General features: G+C 44.8%; 1 protein-coding gene across 1 annotated transcript; it reads left to right on the top strand.

Moving 5' to 3' along the window:
- The first annotated feature begins 16,726 nt into the window (after positions 1 to 16,726).
- On the top strand, positions 16,727 to 18,620 carry RNASE1 (ribonuclease A family member 1, pancreatic). The gene is made up of 2 exons (XM_081227871.1): positions 16,727 to 16,851; positions 17,587 to 18,620. The coding sequence occupies exon 2, from the start codon at positions 17,612 to 17,614 to the stop codon at positions 18,065 to 18,067; it is 456 nt and encodes a 151-aa protein (XP_081083997.1). The 5' UTR covers positions 16,727 to 16,851; positions 17,587 to 17,611; the 3' UTR covers positions 18,068 to 18,620.
- Positions 18,621 to 21,859: the final 3,239 nt, after the last annotated feature.

Raw genomic sequence — 21,859 nt, 5'->3', positions numbered from 1 at the left:
GCTTCCAAATAACTCCATCCTCATCTCTACTGGAACTCTTCTCAGGGTCGGGTTTATGTTACAACTCTAGAGGCTGCTTCTGTTGGAGAGAATTCTCAGCACTTGGATCTTAAACATAGTCCTTGATTTAGTCGCTTAGCTCTTCTCAGGAGAAGAAAAGGTATGTAGCTCTGGTGGAGGCTGCGGTTTTGAGGTTCCCACATCCCTCGGGTGCCCTGCCCTCCTCTCTTTTCAGCTGTTTTCTTTCACACAGGAGTCCTGGTCAACAATTAACGCCACAGTTATAAGCCACCAGAAGAGCTGGCACAAGCGGGCTATCCCTTATGTGAGGGATGAGGGCACTGGGGCTTGCTCTATAAGGGAAGCAGGGGGTGCAGGGACTCTCCTAAAATGGTTGAAACCAAGAGACCACTGACCAACCCAGGCTAAAGGGTAATTAGGTAATTAGGTCTTCTCCAATCAGGAACCCCAGACACCCAAGTCTCTGTCTTTCCTCAGACACCCTGGGCAATATCTGGCCTCCATTTAAGAAGACCCAGGGCTGGTAATCGGGGTGGGAAAGGACATATGGAGAAGGCGCTCTGTCCTTGGGGCTGAGGAACCCTGTGATAGTGTGGGAAGGCTGGGAGGTGGAGGTGGGAGACTGGGGCCTGTCTCTGTGTGTTCTGGAGTCCAGACTTGACTGCACCTGGCGGGCTCACACACAGGTCAGAGCCACCCTCTGGGAAAGGGCAGCCTGTGCTCAGATGTTGGAGCCCCTTTCTTTCCCAGTGTGTGCTGTTGGGTGTATGTGGGTGAGATGGACAGAAGGGGAAATGGAAAGTGTTATAAAATGGGGATAATCAACAGGAACCTGCACAGCCTTGAAAGCTTTTTGCCCTTTTGTAGTTGATTTGTCATGTGAGGTGAAGTGTTGTGGTGTGGGTCTTGCCGAAATCTTGGCTTCTCTGTGCACCGATGCTGAACAGAAATACGGAGACAGAGATTTTGGAGGAAGAGAGAGACGGCTTTATTTTTCTGCCAGGCAGAAGGGAAGACACAGCAGGCTAGCGCCTCAAGACCAGTGCCCCCCCCTCCTTCGGGAATCAGAGAGGATTTTATATGTGGGGCCCCGCAGGGTATATGATAAGGATCAAAATAGTGAAGGTCCTGAATTCTTCTTCTTCCTGCATTATCTCAAAACAGTCACAGCTGGCATCAGGCAGCCTGGTAATTGGGTCCTTTTGTCTCTGGGTTATTGGCCTGTGACTTTTTGTTCTGAAATGCAAATGCTACAAGGGGTGATTTGCTACAAGGGAGTGCAGGATGCAATCCACATAGTGTTAAAGAGTAATAGGTTAGCTTTGTGAAGTACAAATCTAGTTACAGACACTACAGATTAGTAACAGTTAAAAAACAAACAAACAAACAAACTAGGAGTGATTAACTCTTTCAGGCCAGTTTATGTTTCTTCTCTAGGCTGCTCCCTTTATTTTCCTTGTTCTCAGGAGAGGGAAAACTTCATTTCTATTTTTGCTGCAAACTGATTCCCCACTGCTAGATCATTCCCTCCATATCAAAGGAGGAAGGGAAACAGGCGTCGTTCTTGTCTGGCTGAGGACAAAACTTTAGTTTTGCTCCACTTGACAAACACCAGCTGTCCGGCCCAGGGGCCTATCTATCTCCTATTTTAAATTGCCCCCCCACAAGAGACGTGAACCCCAAGAAATCTTTGTTGGGAGGATGAGGGATGACGGCCTGTCCTCTGTAGCTTCTTCAGGCTGGCAAGGGGCTCGTAGACCCAACCTAGTTGGGGTCATGGAGCTCTCACCTTGTCTTATTAAGGGCCCCAGGGTGGGTGACTTCTACTGTTGTTTTGGCAGGATCTGTTCTGAGAAATGGCTGGAATCTTTGCATTATCATTATCTTGATGTGAACCTATTGTAATCTGGTAGAGACAGAATTTAACAAGTAGTTTAAAAAAACAGAGGCCACGGGTTCGTGCCCCGGTCTGGGAAGATCCCACATGCCGCAGAGCGGCTAGGCCCGTGAGCCATGGCTGCTGAGCCTGCGCATCCGGAGCCTGTGCTCTGCAAGGGGAGAGGCCACAACAGTGAGAGGCCCGCCTACCGCAAAAAAAAAAAAAAAAAAAAAAACAGAGGCCAAAGATTAGTAAAAGAATTATTGTAGCTGGGAGCACAAGCATGATTAAGAGCCATGTTACGTTTGGTAGTAGTTGATCCTGGTCCAGACAGAGTCAGTGCTTGGGTTACCCTGTCTAAAGGAATCGAGCCATTTGGTCATATATATAATTTTATGTCCTCTTCTATTAGCCCAGTGTGATTGATGTAGGTGTAACAGACTCTTAGAAGTATTTGGAGGAGTGACAACCTAAACGTTAATAGACAAAACAGATCTCATTTCTTTTTAGGAGAATAAGCCTGAAACCCAGTCTAGGCCTGGCGCTTTGGGGAAACTTGTAGCCAGGTAGCTGGTTATTTAGTTTCATCAAAGTAGGTTTTAACCTTTGATGTGTATTAGCATATAAATAACAGGAGCTGTTGGTCACTACATATGTGTTTTCTCTTTTTGTTAACATATGATCTAAAGCAATGTTATCATCTAAAAGTGTAATAGTTACAAGAGGAGACTTTAAGAAGTAAGGTTGCAGGTACCAGTTGCCAGCAGACATTGTTTTGAGAATGGCTGGTGGCATCCCAAATCTAACACAGCTCAGAAAACTCAAGTTCTTAGCAATAAAAGGACTTGCCTAAAATCACACCATAGTGTCATTGTTAATGATGTCAGTGTTTCTCTAGGTATGAGAAGATGCAAGAATTGGGGCTCATAAAATCTTCTGAAAGTATTTAACTATTTGAAGGCCTGTCCTGTCAGTTTTTCCCAGAGCACAGAGTGCACCATTTAAGATCTCCACCCTGAACTCCTTGTAGGGGGTGTTGAAAGTCAACAGCTACAGCAGCTCATGGTTTAATCCTTGTAGAAGTTGATGGCAAGTGTCAGTTTTCAGTCAGCAGGGCCCCTTTATGGTCATAATTTCAACCATGGTTTGGGGCATTTCATGACCATTTTGTCCCACAGAGCTAGGAATGCTCATTGCCAGGTCTGGTGAAGATTTTGCTGATAAGCCGCTCCATGTACTATTACTGGACTAGGCCTTTACTAGTATCCAGAAGTCTCTGGACCACCTGTCTTCCTAATCTTGTATGGTCCAGGACAGTATTCTCTCTTGTTGCTGCTTCTCACACCTGGAGTTAGACTATTGCAATCATTGATCTCATATGGAACTATATATCATCATTTTATCAGAGGTTCAGTCACACATTTGGTAATGTAAGAAACAATAATTTTTTTTGAAATAGGCAAAATACAAATAGCATAGCTGGCAGTATTAATAAAATCATAAGTAAGAATTAAGCCAAGAACTTCCATTAGGTGTAGCCCAGTATATCCCAGGTCATCTGACTTAGTCTGTTCTGTACCAGTCCCTATTTTTCAGGGAAACTATATATTGGCATTGTCCATAAGGTGCTCAGCCCAGTTTCCAAGTGTTACTAGACTGATTATCTTTAGTATGATTTAATTGTTCCCAGCATAGAGGAACCTTTAACTTTAAATTACCATAGCCTGGTGTTAATTACACAAATCCATCCCATAATTGTGGGAGGTTTTATTCCTTGGCTGAAATTTTGCTTGTTGCTCTGATTGAACTTTGAGTAATAGAGGAAAATTCATATTTATGGTCAGTGTCAGAGCAGGTATTATTAATTGGTCAGATGAGGGGATCTCATCTAGTAATACCAATAGTGGCCTGAACATGACTATAATTTTCCTTTTAAGATAAATTTCCTAAGAGTCAACCAATTAGAGCCTTGGACTGGAGAAATCCACTCAGGTAACCCAGAAGTACTAGACATAGGTAATTGGCCACAAACCCAACGATTGGACTGATTTTTAAAACTAGCATAGGATCATGCCTATGATAGAAAAACATCTGATTCATATGCAAAGGCCCAAGAAGTCAAGAAAACATTCTAAAGGAGAATATGAGTCAGGTCCAGGATCTTGGGTAAGCTATTTCTGATGTTGTCTTTTTCTCATCTTGGTGTGAGTGTAGTTTCCCTTCTGTTTGAGCACTGTTTTAAGGTGATTTTGAGGTCAGCTGTCCTCTCTATAGGCCAGTCCAGTGCAGGGGCCCTTTGTGAGTGGAAATTAATCCAAGAGTTAATTCTCATTAATTTTACTGTGTATGAGCCAGTTAAGAATACCTGGTAAGGGTCCTTCCATCCAGTTTGGAGATAGTCCTTTAAATTATGTCTTTTCCAGTATGTATAATCCCCTGGTTGTAGGTCGTGGGGCATCTGATCTTCATCCAAAGACAGATTACTGAGATACGCTTTAGAAACAAACTTAGAGTGGCCTTTAATAATTCAATTAAACTTTTTAGCAATATAACATAATAGCAAGGAACTATCTGGGAAGTGAGTCTTGGTAAACACAGACCTTAATTAACAAAACTAGAATTTAATATTTAGTAAAACATATATTTTTTTCTTTATTGTGAGGGCATTAACCCTGCAGCCAGGGAAGGCTTTATCCCACCAAATAAAATATGAGGTTTGTCAGGGAACTGGAAAAAGCCAAGCAGCTGTCTTGGATTTCCCATAACCCTGTTTGATTGATGGCTATTGTTTACCCATTTTAAATTCCCTGATTTAGGAGTAGACTGTTGTTATGTTTTAAGGACATCAAGATGGCAAAAGTCTGACAATGAGGGGTTAATTTTTGTAGAAGCAGAATGAACTTTATCTATATGTGCCATAATCTTTATAGATCATTGTGAATACTTACTTTACCAAAGTAACAAAAGATTTTAAAAGCAAATGAAAATCACTTAAAGGCAAGGAAATATACATAGTCTGTTATTAAAGCAGCATTCCAAGAAAACTTTGTTCTCTTAACAGAGAGAACCAAATTTCAATCTGGTCTCAATAAACTTGGCCTGATAATTTATATAGGCTTTTTGCTTGCTGAAACTTTTTTAAGGAGTCTCAGACTGAACTTTTAAAAGACCTCTCAGGAAAGTCACACCAAGGGCTTGTCACAGATTTCACTTACCAAATCTAGGTGAATTCCTCCCTTTTCAAGTTCCTGAAAATACCTTGAGATTTCTGTACCTTTTAGTGAGGTAGCCTTCCTAATTTATCTGTTAAAGCTTCTGGGGACCCAAGAGTTTCCAGTCTCTGGAGGAAGCAGATAGAGAGAAAAGTTAAATGTTTTAATTTTACCCATAGGTAAAAATTACCAAATTGTTGTAAACTGTAAGTAGCTTGAGGAGGAGAGCTTTTTTTTTTTTTTAATAAATTTCTTTATTTATTGGCTGTGTTGGGTCTTCATCGTTGCGTGCAGACTTTCTCTAGTTGCAACGAGCAGGGGCTAGTCTTCATTGTGGTGCACGGGCTTCTCACTGTGGTGGCTTCTCTTGTTTCGGAGCACAGGCTCAAAGCACATGGGCTTCAGTAGTTGTGGCACGTGGGCTCAGTAGTTGTGGCTCTACAGCGCAGGCTCAGTAGTTGTGGTGCACAGGCTTAGTTGTGAGATCTCCCCAGACCAGGGCTCGAACCCATGTCCCCTGCCTTGCAGGCAGATTCTTAACCACTGCATCACCAGGGAAGTCCTGAGAAGAGCTTCTTTATATCGAGTTTAGCATTATGGTTTGAAAGTCAGAAACTTGTATTTATCTAAAAGTCCTTTTTATAAAACTTCTTGAAGAGGAAGCATTTTTGCAAAGGCATCAGAGTGAAACCATGTCTATAATGACAAAAGACTTAAGGAAGTTTAAAATCTGATTACAATGTAATTAACAAGGTAACTTGGTTACTGTTGTAACACATGACACTTAAGATAATAACTAGAATTATGACTGATAACATTTTACCAGGACATATCAGAATTTTTTTGAAACTCCATACTATTTCTAGAATATCTATATCAGTAACAATCACCATATAATATAACCTAAGAAGATTTATTACACGTTTGACAATACTTTTTTTTTTTTGACAATACTTTTAACATATGAAATGAACCTAATTAGTGTAATATCTCTCTTTGGGATATTTCAGTTATACAACAGAAACTAACACAACGTTGTAAAGCAATTATACTCCAGTAAAGATGTTAAATAAATCAAAAAAAATGTCAGGAGAGTTTTTTGTTTTTGTGGGGTTTTTTTGTTTGTCTTTCTGATTCCTTAGGCTTTTTAAAATTAATTAATTAATTTATTTATTTGGCTGCATTGGGTCTTTGTTGATGCGCACAGGCTTTCTCTAGTTGTGGCGAGTGGGGGCTACTCTTCATTGTGGTGCACAGGCTTCTCATCACGGTGGCTTCTCTTGTTGAGGAGCACGGGCTCTAGGCACACAGGCTTCAGTAGCTGTGGCTTGCGGGCTCAGTAGTTGTGGCTCGTGGGCTCTAGAGCTCAGGCTCAGTAGTTGTGGCGCACGGGCTTAGTTGCTCCGCGGCATGTGGGATCTTTCCGGACCAACCCAGGTCCCCTGCGTTGGCAGGCAGATTCTTAACCACAGCGCCACCAGGGAAGTCCCTGATTCCTTAAGCTTTTGATTATGGAGCCACCTAGAGCCGGATTATAATAAAAGGGGCATAAAGTCCTGAACATAAGGGAACCTCGTCCATTTTCCCCATCCTGTGGCAATAAAGATCTACTTGTAGGAGACCCATTTCAGGCCATTTTTTTTTTTTGTCTTTGGATCATAGCTATAGGTCGACCAGTCTTTTAAAATTTTCCCTAAGGGTTCCCAGGTGGGGGAAAAATTATTTTCTATAGAAAATAATAATAAGAAGAATTATAAGCAAGCAGATTTAGAAAACAAACAAGAAATGGATAGGAGTTTTGGTCCAACATCTTGGATAGAAGCAGTCCACTATCTGTGATCCACAGGTCTTAGGCTAGCTCTCTGCTTCTGAAGATCAGCAGTTTCTGAAGGATCTCTGAGAATCCTCAGTTTGAGATCTTGTATTGAAATAGCCTTCCAATTACCTGGAATTCTGAATTGCGTCTTCAGTTGTAAACTATGAACCCAATGATTGATTTCTTGGAGTTTTACTGCTGTATTTGTTGTTAACAGTATTTTGATAAGGTCCCTTCCAATGAGGTTCAAGAACAGTTTTTCTCTGATGTCTCTTCCAATAGATAAAATCCCCTGGTTGACAATAATGAAGAAATTGTTTAGAAAGACGTTGTGGGGGGATGGCCTTAACCTGTTGGTGATGGGGCTGGGTATAGCACATGAGTCCCTCTCAGTATTTTATCTTGTCTATGTGTGGTCGGGACGAGTCTAGAATTGGAGGTGAAATTCCAAATGCACGTGCCTTCCAGTTATCAATTCATAGGGGGATAACCTATGTATTCCTGAGAGAGTGGCCTGTAGAGCCATAGGATAGTGGGTGGGAGCAGCTGTGACAAGAGAGCTCAAGCGTTTCTGAAAATATTGCTAATTTTTTTTTTTGGCTGCATCACGCCACTTGCAGGGTCTCAGTTCCCCAATCAGGGATTGAACAAGCTCCACCTCAGTGAAAGCGCTGAATCCTAACCCCTGGACCGCCAGGGAATTCCCAATATTGCTGATTTTATTTATTTATTTTAAAACAATTTTTATTGGAGTAGAGCTGATTTACAGTGTTGTGTTAGTGTCAGGTGTGCAGCAAAGTGAGTCAGTTATACATATATCCACTCTTTTTTAGATTCTTTTCCCATATAGGCCATTACAGAATATTGAGTAGGGTTCCCTATGTTATACGGTAGGTCCTTGTTAGTTATCTATTTTATATAGAGTAGTGTGTATATGTCATTCCAATCTTCCAATTTATCTGTCCCCCACCTTACTCCCTGATAACCTTTCTAAGTCTGTAAGTCTGTTACTGTTTTGTAAATAAGTTCCTTTTTTCTTTTTTTTTGGCTGCATCGTGTCTTGTTGCGACATGGGGGATCTTTCATTGCGCCACGCGGGCTTCACTCTAGTTGGGGGGCGCAGGCTGCAGAGAGCATGGGCTCTGTAGTTTGATGCACGCAGGCTCTCTAGTTGAGCCACATGGGTAGCCTGAGGGCTTAGTTGCCCCATGGCATGTGGGATCTTAGTTCCCTGGCCAGGGATCAAACCCGCATTCCCTGCATTGGGAGGCGGATTCTTAACCACTGGACCACCAGGGAAGTCCCTGTATGTACCCTTTTTTAGATTCCACATATAAGTGATATCATATGATATTTGTCTTTTGCTATCTGACTTATTTCACTCAGTATGACAATCTCTAGGTCCATCCAACAATATTGCTAATTTTAATTTAAGGATGCTATTAGTCCTTTCAGCATTTCCAGAGGATTGTGAGTGGAAAGGACAGCTTTCCTTTGTTTTTTTGAGGGTTTTTTTTTTTTTGCTGTTATTTGTTTGTTTGCTTTAATTGCCTGCAGTTTTTGAGTAAGAAGTAATGCTATAGAGAGTTCTTTTATAATGGCTACCATAAAGCTTGTGCCTCAATCACTTGATATAAAAGTTGGGATGCCCCAGGTGGAAGACACAAATCAGCAGCTTTTTAGTGACTGTAAAGGCTGTAGCTCTTTGGCAAAGAAATGCTACAACTCATCCTGAAAATTGATATACAATAACTAAAACATATTTAAATTCCATGGAGGGTGGAAGCTAGGTAAGTGTCTAAAGGTATCCAAGAGGCTCTTGAGGCTTTGGTTCATGGCCATGTCCCACCTTTACAATTTTTCCAGAATTGTGTTGTTGACACATAATAGGTGACCCTGTTAGGGCTCAGGGCAGGCCGGTGCGAAATAGGCCGAAGTGGCATATTGATTATTTTGAATTAAATTTACTTAAGAAACAGCCAGTGCAAAAAGGACGCTCTGATCCTCCCCCTTTGTCTCCCTGAAAGCAGTAAATAAATTTCCCATGTGAAAGGTACCCTCTCTGTACTAGGAGGTAGAAAGAGACACCTTTATCATCAGAGATTGGGAAATCAGGGCCAAGAAGGCTGTATAGACTAAACTTGTTATTTCTTTACTAATTTACTACCCCAACCCCAAACTCTGTTTAGATTCTTCGCCGATTAAGCACCCAAGACTAAGCTTCTTTGCTCTGTCAATTCCTCAGCAATTTATTGTTTCTGTGTCTAAAAAGCATAAAAGCTACCTGCCTTGGACACTTCTTAGGTCCCACTTCTATGAGACCTCTGTATACACGAATTAAATTTGTTTTTTCCCCCTCCTGTTAAGGATGTCCCCATCCCTGACATCCCTAACAGTTGGCATAGTTAGCATGATGCTGCCTGGACCCCTCTTTCCCCCAAGGCTGCTGCAGCTGAGAGATTCTGGGACATCTGGTAGGCTAGCAGAAGGTGAGCTTTCTTACCACATCAGCCTCCTGGATATCTGCTGGCAGGATTCAGTGGAAGGGAAAGTTGTGAGAGTCCCTTTTCTCTCTTTCTAAATTTAAATTAGAAGGAAAAAATGTTTTCAGAATTAGTTTCCTGGACTTAGTGACTCTGGTATGGCTCCTTTTCCTCTCAGAGATGGTCACTGTATTTCTTTGTCTTTGTCATTTGTCATAAGGAGGGAAACCCATGGGGCAGAACACAGGCGTAGACCCTATAAACCTGCTGTTCAAGCTGGCCTCACAGACTGGTGAGTTAATGGTTCTCACCAGAATGGCATCTGTTTGGGCAAACTTTGCTGTGGGTCCTCTATGTAAAGACTAGATGAGGTTTTTCCTTTTGTCTTGTTCTATATCCTGATAGCTTGGCTTTGTAACCAACGAGAATATTCACTTTGGTCTCCGCTATCCAGAGGGTGCACTTACCCAGGTGCAACTTGGTGGCCAGTCTAATAACCAGCTAGCTCTCAGGGGAATTTGTCAGAAGGAGTCTCAGTTCCTAAGGGGCCTTTGTCATCTCAATTTTTGTTGCTTTTTCAGTGTTCAAAAAATTCCATTCCAGTAGCACCTACCTGGTGTCACAGATTAGCGGGTCTGTAACTGGAGGCATCCCACGTTCTCCTGGGAAACTGGAGACACCATTTTCACTACACCATTCTTACCGCCTATAGCAATGAAGGCTTTTACTTTCATAGACTAACGCTAGGTGTGAACTTTCTGGATCTTGTGAAGGCTGCATACTCTTTTTTGAGATGACTCATGTCTTTGGTAAGCCATGGAAAGACTTATTGGTTTGAGTCGCTATTTGAGATGAATATAAGATCCTACTCCCTGATGGCCAGGTGATGGATGCTTTGAATTGGCTATATTTAAGAGAAAACATTTTTAGCAAACTCTTATTCAAAAACAAAATTTAAAAAGTAGATGAAGCAAACAAACAAAAAAAATGTATACAGGCACATCTTGAAGATATGATGGCTTTGGTTCCAGATTACTGCAATAAAGTGAACATCACAATAAACCCAGTCACATGATTTTTTTTTGTTTCCCAGTGCACATAAGAGTTATGTTTACACTATACTGTAGTCTACTAAGTGTGTGAAGCATTATTTCTAAAAACATGTATATACATTAATAAAAATACTTTATTGCTAAAAGATGCTAACCATCATTTGAGCCTTTAGCAAGTCATAATCTTCTTGCTGGTGGAGGGTCTTGCCTTGATGTTGATAGCTGATTAGGGTGGTGGTTGCTGAAGGCTGGGATGGCTGTGGCAGTTTGTTAAAATAAGACAACAGTGAAGTTTGCTGCATCAGTTAACTCGTCCTTTTACGAACAATTTCTCTAGCATGCAGTGCTGTTTGATAGCACTTTACCCACAGTAGAACTTCTTTCAAAATTGGAGTCAATCCTCTCAAACTGCTACTTTCTCAACTAAGTTTATGTCATAGTCTAAATCCTTTGTTGTCATTTTAATAATCTTCACAGTACCCTCACCAGGAGTAGATTCCATCTCAAGAAACCACTTCCTTTGCTCACCCATCAGAAGTAACCCCTCATTTGTTCAAGTTTTCTCATGAGACTGCAACAATTAAGTTACATCTTCAGGCTCTGCTTCTAATTCTGGTTCTGCTCTCAGGTGGCCTCAGCCGGCAGCAGCTTGAAGCAAGATCTCAGTTCCCTCACCAGAGATGGAAGCCAGGCCACAGCAGTGAGAGCACTGAATCCTAACCATTAGACCATGAGGGTCAGTGGCTAGTGACAAGGCCCTGGCTTGTCTGCTTTGTAGAAATGAATTTCAACAAAGAGACATAAAGTAGTGAAACAAGTAAAGTGTTTATTAGAAGGGGAAAAATAAATTACTTGTGAATAGACACACAGGGGCGGGCTCAGAGAGAGAGTCGTGCCCTAGTGGTAGCTTGAATCACTTATATGGGGCATTTCTTCCGGGTTCCCTCTGGCCAATCATCTTGCTTTGCCTGGCTCTGAGTCTGTATTTGTTATAACTCAGAGTCTCCCCTGTGTGTGCACGCATCTCTTAGCCAAGGTGGATTCCAGCGAAGAGGACTGTGGGAAGGTTGACACCGCCTATTATGGGGTGGTGTCCTTTTCCTTTTTGGCCCCTGAGGAGCCTGTCTGCACATGTGTAGTTGAGAAGGTCTCCTTGACCTCGAGAATGAGAAATATGTGGTCTCTTTATCTCTTATCTGGGCAGGACTCAGCTTCTCCTTGTTCCTGCCATTATCTTTATCTGTCCACAGGGGACATATTTCAGCTGCTTAGCCTGGGCCCCATCTATCTCCTGACTCAGTTCTTTTGCTATTTCCACCACATCTGCAGTGACTTCCTCCACTGAAGTCTTGATTCCCTTAAAGTCATCCATGAAGATTGAAATCAACTTCCAAACTCCTATTAATTTGATATTTTGACCTCTTTCCATGAATCATAAATGTTCTTAATGGTGGCTCATTTCCAGAAGGTTTTCAATTTTCTTTGCCCAGATCCATCAGAGGGATCACTATCTATGGCAGTTATAGCCTCACAAAATGTATTTCTTGAATAATGAGACTTGAAATTAAAAATTACTCCTTGATCCATAGGCTGCGGAATGGATGTTGTGTTAGCAGGCATGAAAACAACATGAGTCCCATTGTACATCTCCATCAGAGCTCTTGGGTGACCAGGTACATTTCAAAGACCAGTAATATTTTGAAAGGAATCTCCTTTTCTGAGAAGTTGATCTCAACAGTGGACTTAAAATATTTAGTAAACCATGTTGTAAGCCGATGTGTTTACAACAGGGTTTGTTGCTCCATTTATAGAGCACAGGCAGAGTAGATTTAGCATAATTCTTAAGGGCCCTAGGATTTTCAGAATGGGAATGAGCACTGGCTTCAACTTAAAGTCACCAGCTGCATTAACCTCTTAACAAGAGTCAGCCTGTCCTTTGAAGCTTTGAAGCCAAGTATTGACTTCTCCTCTCTAGCTAAGAAAGTCACCAAGCAGCTGTCTTGAGAGCATCAGGGATTATTTAAGTGAAGAGTACAACCAGAATTTTTTCATTCTTCTTTTTCAAAAATCAGGGGCTAAATTTTTTTTTTTTTTTTTTTTTTTTTTGCGGTACACAGGCCTCTCACTGTTGTGGCCTCTCCCGTTGCGGAGCACAGGCTCCAGACGCGCAGGCTCAGCGGCCATGGCTCACGGGCCCAGCCACTCCGCTGGCATGTGGGATCTTCCCGGACCGGGGCACGAACCCGTGTCCCCTTCATCGGCAGGTGGACTCTCAACCACTGCACCACCAGGGAAGCCTCCAGGGGCTAAATTTTGATATTGTATAAGGACCTTGTTGAATCCTTCCAGAGATTTATTCTTTGAGGGTTTAGATAAAATCATAATCTTGGTTAAAGCAGCTTCTTTTTTTTTTTTTTTTTTTTCCGTGGTACGCGGGCCTCTCACTGTTGTGGCCTCTCCCATTGCGGAGCACAGGCTCCGGATGCGCAGGCTCAGCGGCCATGGCTCACGGGCCCAGCCGCTCCGCAGCATATGGGATCCTCCCAGACCGGGGCACGAACCCACGTCCCCTGCATCGGCAGGCGGACTCTCAACCACTGCGCCACCAGGGAAGCCCTAAAGCAGCTTCTTTGGCATAATGATCTGCTAGAGCAATCCTTTACCCTCCATATCATCTCCTGTAATGTGGGCCTCAATCTTTAGAATAACCACCCTCTAAGAAGTAGGAATGCATCTAAAATTTCCTTAACTTGTTGTCCATTTTGATGCTTGTTTCTAAAGCATCCCCAAATCATATACTACTCCAAAAGCATACCTGCTGTCTGTATGTTTACTCGCTGGTCACTGGCTAGTTGACAAGCTCTATTTTGAAGAGTTTAGGTGAGTGATAGTATATCCTGCTTGATAACCTCCAGTTTCAGTTTTGAGGTATGATTCATCAACAAATAAAATTAGGTCAGGGCTCTCAATAGGAGTCTATAATAAATCTGAGTGAGATACAGAAAGTTCCCTACCAACGTAAGATGATCATGAGGCTCCCCCCTCTTCTGGTAGCAGGAGGAGAATGGCAGGATTCAGGGTGCTTCCGTGGTGAACAGTATGTGAGATGGAGAGAGTAATAGAATCTTAAACAAGGAGTGAGTGGACTGGCTGGAAAGTGTTGTGTGTTCTCAGTCAGTAGTAATGTCTTACTGCATGAGGAACCATGAATCAAACAGGGCGCGTAGAGCTAGTTTAGCAGGAGCATCAACTTTTGCCCTAAGGCAAGAAGGCCAAGGGTAAGGCTATAGCAAGGATGGGTTTTTGATTGTTTCCATGAAGTTGAATTAAAACCCCAAGGTTGGGAATTCCCTGGCAGTTCAGTGGTTAGGACTTGATGCTTTCACTGCGGGGGGGGGAGCGGGGGGGGGAGCGGGGGGGGCCGGGGGGGGCCCAGGTGTGAGCTTGGGGAACTGGGATCCCCCAAGCCACACGGCACAGTCCAAAGAAACAAACAAACAAACAAAAACAACCCCAAGGGTTTGTCCAGATTGCCATGCACAAACAGGCAAAAATGACTTCTTATAGTTTGGGATGCTCTGGGGTAGGCTATTGAAGAAACTTATTTGGGTTACAGAAAACTTATTCATAGTTGAACTGTGACTCTGAAATCTTCTTGTTGGACCAACTCCCTGGAATTCTTCTGGCACTGGAAAGGTGCCAAATGAATGACTGGTTTCGTGCAGCCATGCCCGACACCTTGGTGGGACTCACCTGATGAATACAAACTATCCTATCAGGTACCTCTAGGGCAGGCCCTGTAACTTATTTCTGTATTCCCACTGTTGAATGAATAAATGAACAAATTCTAAATTTGTTACTGTGGGTACCTCTGAGATCTGCAGAGTTAATATGAAGGTTGTTTTAAACTGAAGATATTTGAAACCCAGCAGATGCAGAAAGAAGCTTTTTTGGAGCTTCCCTCATCTGAATAAAGGCAGAGTCTTCTGAGAGTAAAGCTGCTATAAATCCCCTTAGGGGAGTTTTGCAGCCAGGACGAAGACACACTACTCACACTTGAAAAGACAAACATTATCACAAATTATTTTACATCCCATTTATTCCCCCCAAAGCTCATTTATCTTTCCTTTAAAAAAAACCCATTTATTTCCTTAAGAGTCCCTATTTGCTCCCCTCCCCCCCATTAAGTTGATGTATAAACCTTTATCCCTAGCTGTTCAGGGAACTACTTCTTTTGTGCTCCTCCATATGCAGATGAATAAACCTGGTCAATTCTTCTGTTAATCTGTCTTTTGTCAGTTAATTCACAGGCCTCCAGAGCAGAACATAAATGGGTAGAGGAAAAGTTTTCCTTCCAACACCACTCAAGATGGTATGAGTATGATCCAAAGACTAAGAAGCGGGCTTCCCTGGTGGCGCAGTGGTTGAGAGTCCGCCTGCCGATGCAGGGGACATGGTGTTCGTGCCCCGGTCTGGGAGGATCCCACATGCCGCGGAGCGGCTGGGCCTGTGAGCCATGGCCGCTGAGCCTGCGCGTCCGGAGCCTGTGCTCCGCAATGGGAGAGGCCACAACAGTGAGAGGCCCTAGTACCGCAAAAAAAAAAAAAAAAAAAAAGACTAAGAAACAAAGAAAACCTGGGTGGTAGGTAAACTACAAAAACATGAGACTAAAAGCTCATGCCTCACCACGTCCTCCTTGACCCCACTTCCACTTCCCAATTTATACACACTAGAAAATAATGCTGATTTTACCAAAAATTTCTTGGATTTCATGTGGCGAAACAATTTAAAAATTTCCCCTTAAAGAATTCTGTTCTTCCCGTCAAGTTCCCCTTCCTCTCTCTTCCCCCCCTCCCTTTCACTCCCCAGGGCTTTGAAACTGCCTGCTATTTTCAGCTCTGGATTTTAGCAAAACAGAAGTTTTGCCAGGCAGTTACTTGGCTCCGCCTCCTGTGGAAAGCAAATCCAAGATCACCCAGTATTGTTTAAACAGACTCCTTGTGGGAGGTCTTAACCCCCCCACCCCCACGTGAACCATAATTGGCTTTCTACGCACTGTTCTAAACCCTCTGCATCTTACCTTATTTTGTCTGAATGGCAAATCTAAAAGGAACATGTTATTATCATCCCCATTTTAGAGATGAGGAAACTTGCCCAGGGCTTAAGGTGCTAAACCAGAATTTGGACTAAGATGGTGTAAACCTAGAGCATGGAGAGATATTTTGATAATTCTCACTCCAAAGGGATTAAAATTGTCCTCCATTTTATCTGGCGGAATCAATTTGCTGTACACCTAAAACTAACACAGTACTGCAAATCAACTATACTTTAAAAATAAATAAAGGGCTTCCCTGGTGGCGCAGTGTTTGAGAGTCCGCCTGCCGATGCAGGGGACACGGGTTCGTGCCCCGGTCCGGGAAGATCCCACATGCCGCGGAGCATCTGGGCCCGTGAGCCATGGCCGATGGGCCTGCTCGTCCGCAGCCTGTGCTCCGCAACGGGAGAGGCGGAGGCAGTGAGAGGCCCGCGTACCGCAAAAAAAAAAAAAAAAATTAAAATTAAATAAATAAAAATAAAATTGTCTTCCAGCAAATACACATCTCTTTCGAGACTGAAATTTTACTGCGAAGAAATATGATGTTCTCTATTTCTTCTCTAAAGGGGATTTTGCAGTTTGGCTCATCCCTAATTCCTCGCCTCCACTCTGGCCTATGGGATGAGAGGTCACTATAGATAGGAATGGCCACACACCCTCCTTCAATAGCCCAGGAGTGTTGAAGTGGCCACAACTGGGTGAGGTGACGCCGAACGAAGCTGCTTTCTACTCCTCCGTGTTCAGGTACTCTCCCCCTTCTTCTCCAGATCCGGGAAGCCTTCCAGCTGGGGGCAGCTGGCCACTTCTCCCTGCTCCCCCAGCAGAGGAGCTGGTGGGAGATGTGGAATTCTGGCCAAAGCAACTCCAGGACTCCCAGGGCAAGAGAGGACCTCCCTTTCCCTCCCCTTCCCGTGATCCCATGTTATGTGCATTTTGCTAACCTCCAAGGGCTATTTGGTGGAAATGGCTTGCAAGGAGATAACGAGGACTTGGCTGAGGTTCGAGCATCAGTGCTCTAGTGGCTTTCTCTGCTTCTTATAGAAAGAAAGGTTCTTATAGGCAAAGGCTCACACTCCCCAGCAGCCCTCCCCAGGCCAAAAGGGTGGCCTGGGCAATTCCCCACCCTTTCCTCACATGACCTTGTTTTCCTGTGGACCGAGACCAAGATGCTCCTCCTACCCGTCTCTTCCTGGAAGCCAAGCCTCCTTTTAATCTGTATAAAGTCCACACCCCTGGGATAGAGTGATTGCAGAAACTGCCTTTTCTCTCTCAGAGACCAAGCTAGAGACCCAGGTAAGCAGCCCAAGAGGCACACAGGAGCTGTTTCTGCCTGAGGGTTGGAGAGGGGGGAGCCAGGGTGGGTGAGGCTAGCCTGAGAATCGGGCCAGGCAGATGTGGGCAGGGGGCAGAGCTGGGGTCAGGAATGGAGCACGTAGGCTGCAGAGAGCCCATGGGGCTGGAGAAGGAGCAGCCCCCAGGTTGGGGGAGGAGAGCATCTCTCTTTGGAACACAATGGCATCCTTTTATGGTGCCAGTGTAAAACACTGGGGCTGAGTTTCCCTTGTGTTGTAGGACAACAGGGCTCTCTGTCCACCGTGATCCTGGATGAATACTCGGTGGTTATCTCAGGGATACAATTTGGCTTATTCAAAATTTGGATCATTTATTTAATGGTTTATTCAAAAGCATCTTCTAATGAGCCGTGTGAGCGCTGGGTACGGAGGTGTTTTATGTTTCAAAGGTATTTTGTATCAAAAATATTTCTGTATTCAAAGACAGGGCTGCTAGGATTTTAGGTCATTTCTGGGGTCACCACCCAGAGGGGAGGACAGCCTCTCTGTAGGGAGTGGGAATCAAATGTTTGTGGAGAAGAGTATATGTGATTGTCTCGTTACTTGGAAAAGCTCGCAGGAAGAGGGACATCTTTCTGGTTGACCTGGAGACTGTAAGCCAGGGAGGCTACAGGTGGGAGCTGGGGTTCTCTTTCTAAGGCAGTGTTATTCCTCCTCTCCCCCTTTTCCCAGGCAGGCTCCTCCAGGGCAGTGAGACCACCATGGCTCGGAAGTCCCCGGTCCTGCTGCCATGGCTGGTCCTGGTGCTGCTGGTGCTGGGGTTGGTCCAGCCTTCCCTGGGCAAGGAATCGCCGGCCATGAGGTTCCAGCGGCAGCACATGGACTCCGGCAGCTCCCCAAGCAACAACTCCAACTACTGCAACCAAATGATGATGCGCCGAAAAATGACCCAGGGACGGTGCAAGCCGGTGAACACCTTTGTGCACGAGTCCCTGGAAGATGTCAAGGCCGTCTGCTCCCAGAAAAACATCCCCTGCAAGAATGGGCGGCCCAACTGCTATGAGAGCAACTCCACCATGCACATCACAGACTGCCGCCAGACAGGCAGCTCCAAGTACCCCAACTGTGCCTACAAGACCAGCCAGAAGGAGAAACACATCATCGTGGCCTGTGAGGGGGACCCGTACGTGCCAGTCCACTTTGACGGTTCTGTGTAGGTCTCTACCTGAAGCCAGAGATGCCCCACCTTATCGCCTCTCCCCCTCTCGCTTCCTTGCCCTGCAGGCAAGAACTCAGTTAGGGCTCTTATCTACCCACCTCCTCCATGTGCTTGTGTGCGCGCACACACACACACACACACGCACACACACACACACATAAACACATGCTTCCCTGGCTTGAGGGCAATAACTCAAGTTAATTAGGGCTCTTATCCAACATACACACACACACACACACACACACACAAACACATGCTTCCCTGGCTTGAGGGCAATAACTCAAGTTAATTAGGGCTCTTATCCAACACACACACACACACACACACACACACACACACAAGCACATTCTTCCCTGGCTTGAGGGCAAAAACTCAATTAGGGCTCTTATCCAACACACACACACACACACACACACACACACACACACACACGTGTGCTCCCCTGGCCTGAGGCTGGCCTCTGCGTGGCTTGGGGGGTGAAGAGTGGGTTGTGAGATGGGGCCTATGTTGACCACTTCACTGCTTCTTTCAATAAAACACAGTTGCAACCACTTGAATTCCTGATGCTGTTTGTGTGCTCGCTCTCCTGACAGGGGTGAGACCCGTGAGTCTGGTTAGCTTTGGTGAGTGGCGAATGGAATCCTTAGATGTCACCTCTTTTGACTTTTGATTTTCACTGACCTGAGATAATTCCTCTCTTTGTAGGTTCCTTGATGCCCAATATAGTTTTAAAGTGTGGGCTATTTTAGATAAAAAGGAGCTACGGTCTGGGACAGTGTCATGCTGGGCGAGGTGACAGAGGGCGAAGCCCAGGTACAAAAATCTCTGGCACAGAAGGAAGGACAGCGTGATCCTGGGAAGACCCTGCTCGGCCTCAGGTGGGGAGGAGAAATGTATGAAATTATGACCCTACATTTCCATTTTCCTTTTTTTGAGGGAGCTATTGCTAAATCAGAAAGCTGGTCCTCTCTTCCTTACAAAGTTGGAACCCTCCATTCAGGAGCTAGGAAGGACATCAGCAATCATCAAGTGGGGGGAGGATAAGTAGATTTCAGCTTGTGGACCAACTCTAATTGGAAGTGCCTGCCTAGAATGCTGTAGAAAAATATCTAAACAGTGAAGTGATGGAACAGTGGCCTCTACCGAAGGCTCGAGAGAGGTGAGGGTGTGTGTGCCACCCACTGGCCATCCCGGACCTAATGTAACCCCCGCCTTTTACAGAGGGGCAACCTGAATCTCAGAAAGGTTAAGTGACCTGCTTATGGCAGCTGCTAGTTAGTGTCTGACTGAGACTAGACCTTGGGTCTCCTGGCTTCCCTGTCGTTGCTCTCTCTGCTATTGGAGTCTCCTCAAGAAGGCAATTCCCCAGTCTCCCTCCTTCACTGAGTGCTGTGGAGTCACGGCTTTCTCTACCTGAGCTTGCTGGGGGCTCTCACAGGTTCCCAGGGCACTTGGCCTATGAGTCTGCTCACTTCTTGGCAACCCTCTCTTACATCCATTGAAAAGCCTAAACATGGCTTCTGTCATCACTTAATCATTTCATATGACCCCCTGTTTACACCTGCATCAAGCTCTAGACAAGGTCATAGAACTAGAGAAAGGTCCTACTGCCAACCAGTTTGACCAGTTCTGTCATTGTCTTTGCGTACTACATTTATAAATGTTGGAAGTGATTTTGTGTTTTTTAGGTAAAGTGAATGCTTAGCTCTGGGGCCTCTGTAAGAGGAAGAAGGCCTGTGGGTCAGAGGGGTGGCCAGCTATTTTGGTGGTAGTGGGGATCTCACTCCTTACAAACAGTGAGGATGGAGGAGGGGAAAAAAGGGAAACTTTAAGTTTCTAGTTCTGTTTTCTTTAGATAGCATTTTTCTTAACTTCATCTCACTCTTGTTTCCAAACCCAAAGCTCCTCATTTTCCCTCCTGCTAGTGCTAAGAGAACACTTTAGTACATCTCTTTTGAACACTCACTTGGAGCTTTGCTGCAGCTATTCTGCACAATCACCAGCTCTGACTACTGGTTCCATGCACCTTCCTGGCCATGGGACCACTGTGAGTCTCCACCCGGGGAATAAAGTGATAGGTGCTAGCGGATGGTCCGGGTGCAGACCTGCACAGCCAGGGAAACGGGGGTGAGGTGGGGCGGAAAGTGCTCTGAATAGGAGGACTCTGGGAGGGGGAAGATCAAGTCTTGTCCTAGAGCCACCAGGCAGAGTCAAGGAGAGAAACACCAGTGGTCGGGAGACAAATCAGAGGTCTCTGTTCTGTGGGGCGACTATTGCTATCCCAAAAATAAAGGAGTATTAACCTCTTCTAGGAGACTGACCCAGGCAGATTAATCTTAAAATTGAGGTGCTAACATGTGAAGATGGGTACCTGCTTAAAGACAGAAATGACCATATCCAGTGATTCTTCTAAGAAGGATAATGTTAATTTTCAGAAGAGTCTTCAAACCAAACAAGCTTCAGGAATTCTGCATTCTCAGTGGACAGGTAAATGCATCCCGGCGTCCACCTTACTCCTGCAATTTTACCTGTACTGACAAAATCATAGTGTCTTCTGCCGCTTCTGACATGTTGATTTTCTCCTGTCTCTCTGGGAAATTCCCCTTCAATTCCAGCAGCCAATAGTCTTCCAGCCTGAAACAGATCGGTCACCCATACCTTCAATGAACAGAGTAAAGGGCCATCACGTCAGGTTCTTTCTTTCCAAGTGCTGCCTCACCAGTATTTGCACTTTGCGCTTTCTGTCTAACTGGAAAGTGAAAGGCTGCTCCCAATCGCCACTCTTGCCTCCTGAGACTGATTCAGCCCTCACAGAGCAAGCGGGAGCGCTAAAGGGCTTTGAATCTACCTGCCCGTGGCAGAAGGCGCCTCAATATTGGTTTGGGAAGTTGATCACGAATGTGGGGCAGTCCTCCATGTGCATGATTCATGATGCATGATGGAGGTCCTGCATAGAAGTTTCAGAATGAAAGTGTACCTCCTGAAGACTAAACCGTGGCATACCTGGAAGCATCTCAAAACTGTCTCCCAGGAGCCACTTTCTAGGGCACTAATCTCAAACACCTCTGCAAATCATTCAGTAAATTCCCATGTATTTTGTAGGTTTCTCTGTGGCTTGCAGCAAGTGTAGGTGGGATGGTTTCATCTCAGCTTTCTCCCTCCGCGCTTATCTCCCTTCCGACTCCCTTATTGTCTTCTTACTTAACAATGGAGAAGGAGTTGTTCATCTGAATGGACAGAGTCTCACTAGGCCTGTTTTACTAGCCAGTGTGGTGACTGTACTTTAAAGCTCATCACTACTGTATGTCATCCTCTGGTTTCTTCTTGCTACAAGTCTGAGCAGGGCCTGTATTCAGGGTCAGTTTCCTTCCTTTTCCACCTTCCCTCAGTCTGCAGCTGGGTGGATAATTGGGCCAGGGCACCTAATGTAGTCCTTGCTCTAAAATCAGCTCCCTGTGCTGTGCCCCTAAGGCACTCTGTAGCCCTCTCTGGACCACAGTTGTCTAATCTGTAAAACCCAGGGCTTGGGTTTTGTCATCTTAAAGTCCCCTTACAGGGCTTCCCTGGTGGCGCAGTGGTTGAGAGTCCGCCTGTCAATGCAGGGGACACGGGTTTGTGCCCCGGTCCGGGAAGATCCCACATGCCGTGGAGCGGCTAGGCCTGTGAGCCATGGCCGCTGAGCCTGCGTGTCTGGAGCCTGTGCTTCGCAACGGGAGAGGGCACAACAGGGAGAGGCCCGTGTACCGCAAAAGAAAAAAGAAAAAAAAAAAGTCCCCTTACGCTTAGGGCC

Source organism: Mesoplodon bidens, assembly GCF_964165515.1.
Source record: "Mesoplodon bidens genome assembly, chromosome: 3".
NCBI lineage: Eukaryota > Metazoa > Chordata > Mammalia > Artiodactyla > Ziphiidae > Mesoplodon > Mesoplodon bidens.
This window is presented reverse-complemented; position numbering and strand designations above follow the sequence as displayed.

Excerpts from the sequence above, each read along its gene's own strand:
- RNASE1 (XM_081227871.1), top strand. The coding sequence starts at position 17,612 with ATGGCTCGGAAGTCCCCGGTCCTGCTGCCATGGCTGGTCCTGGTGCTG.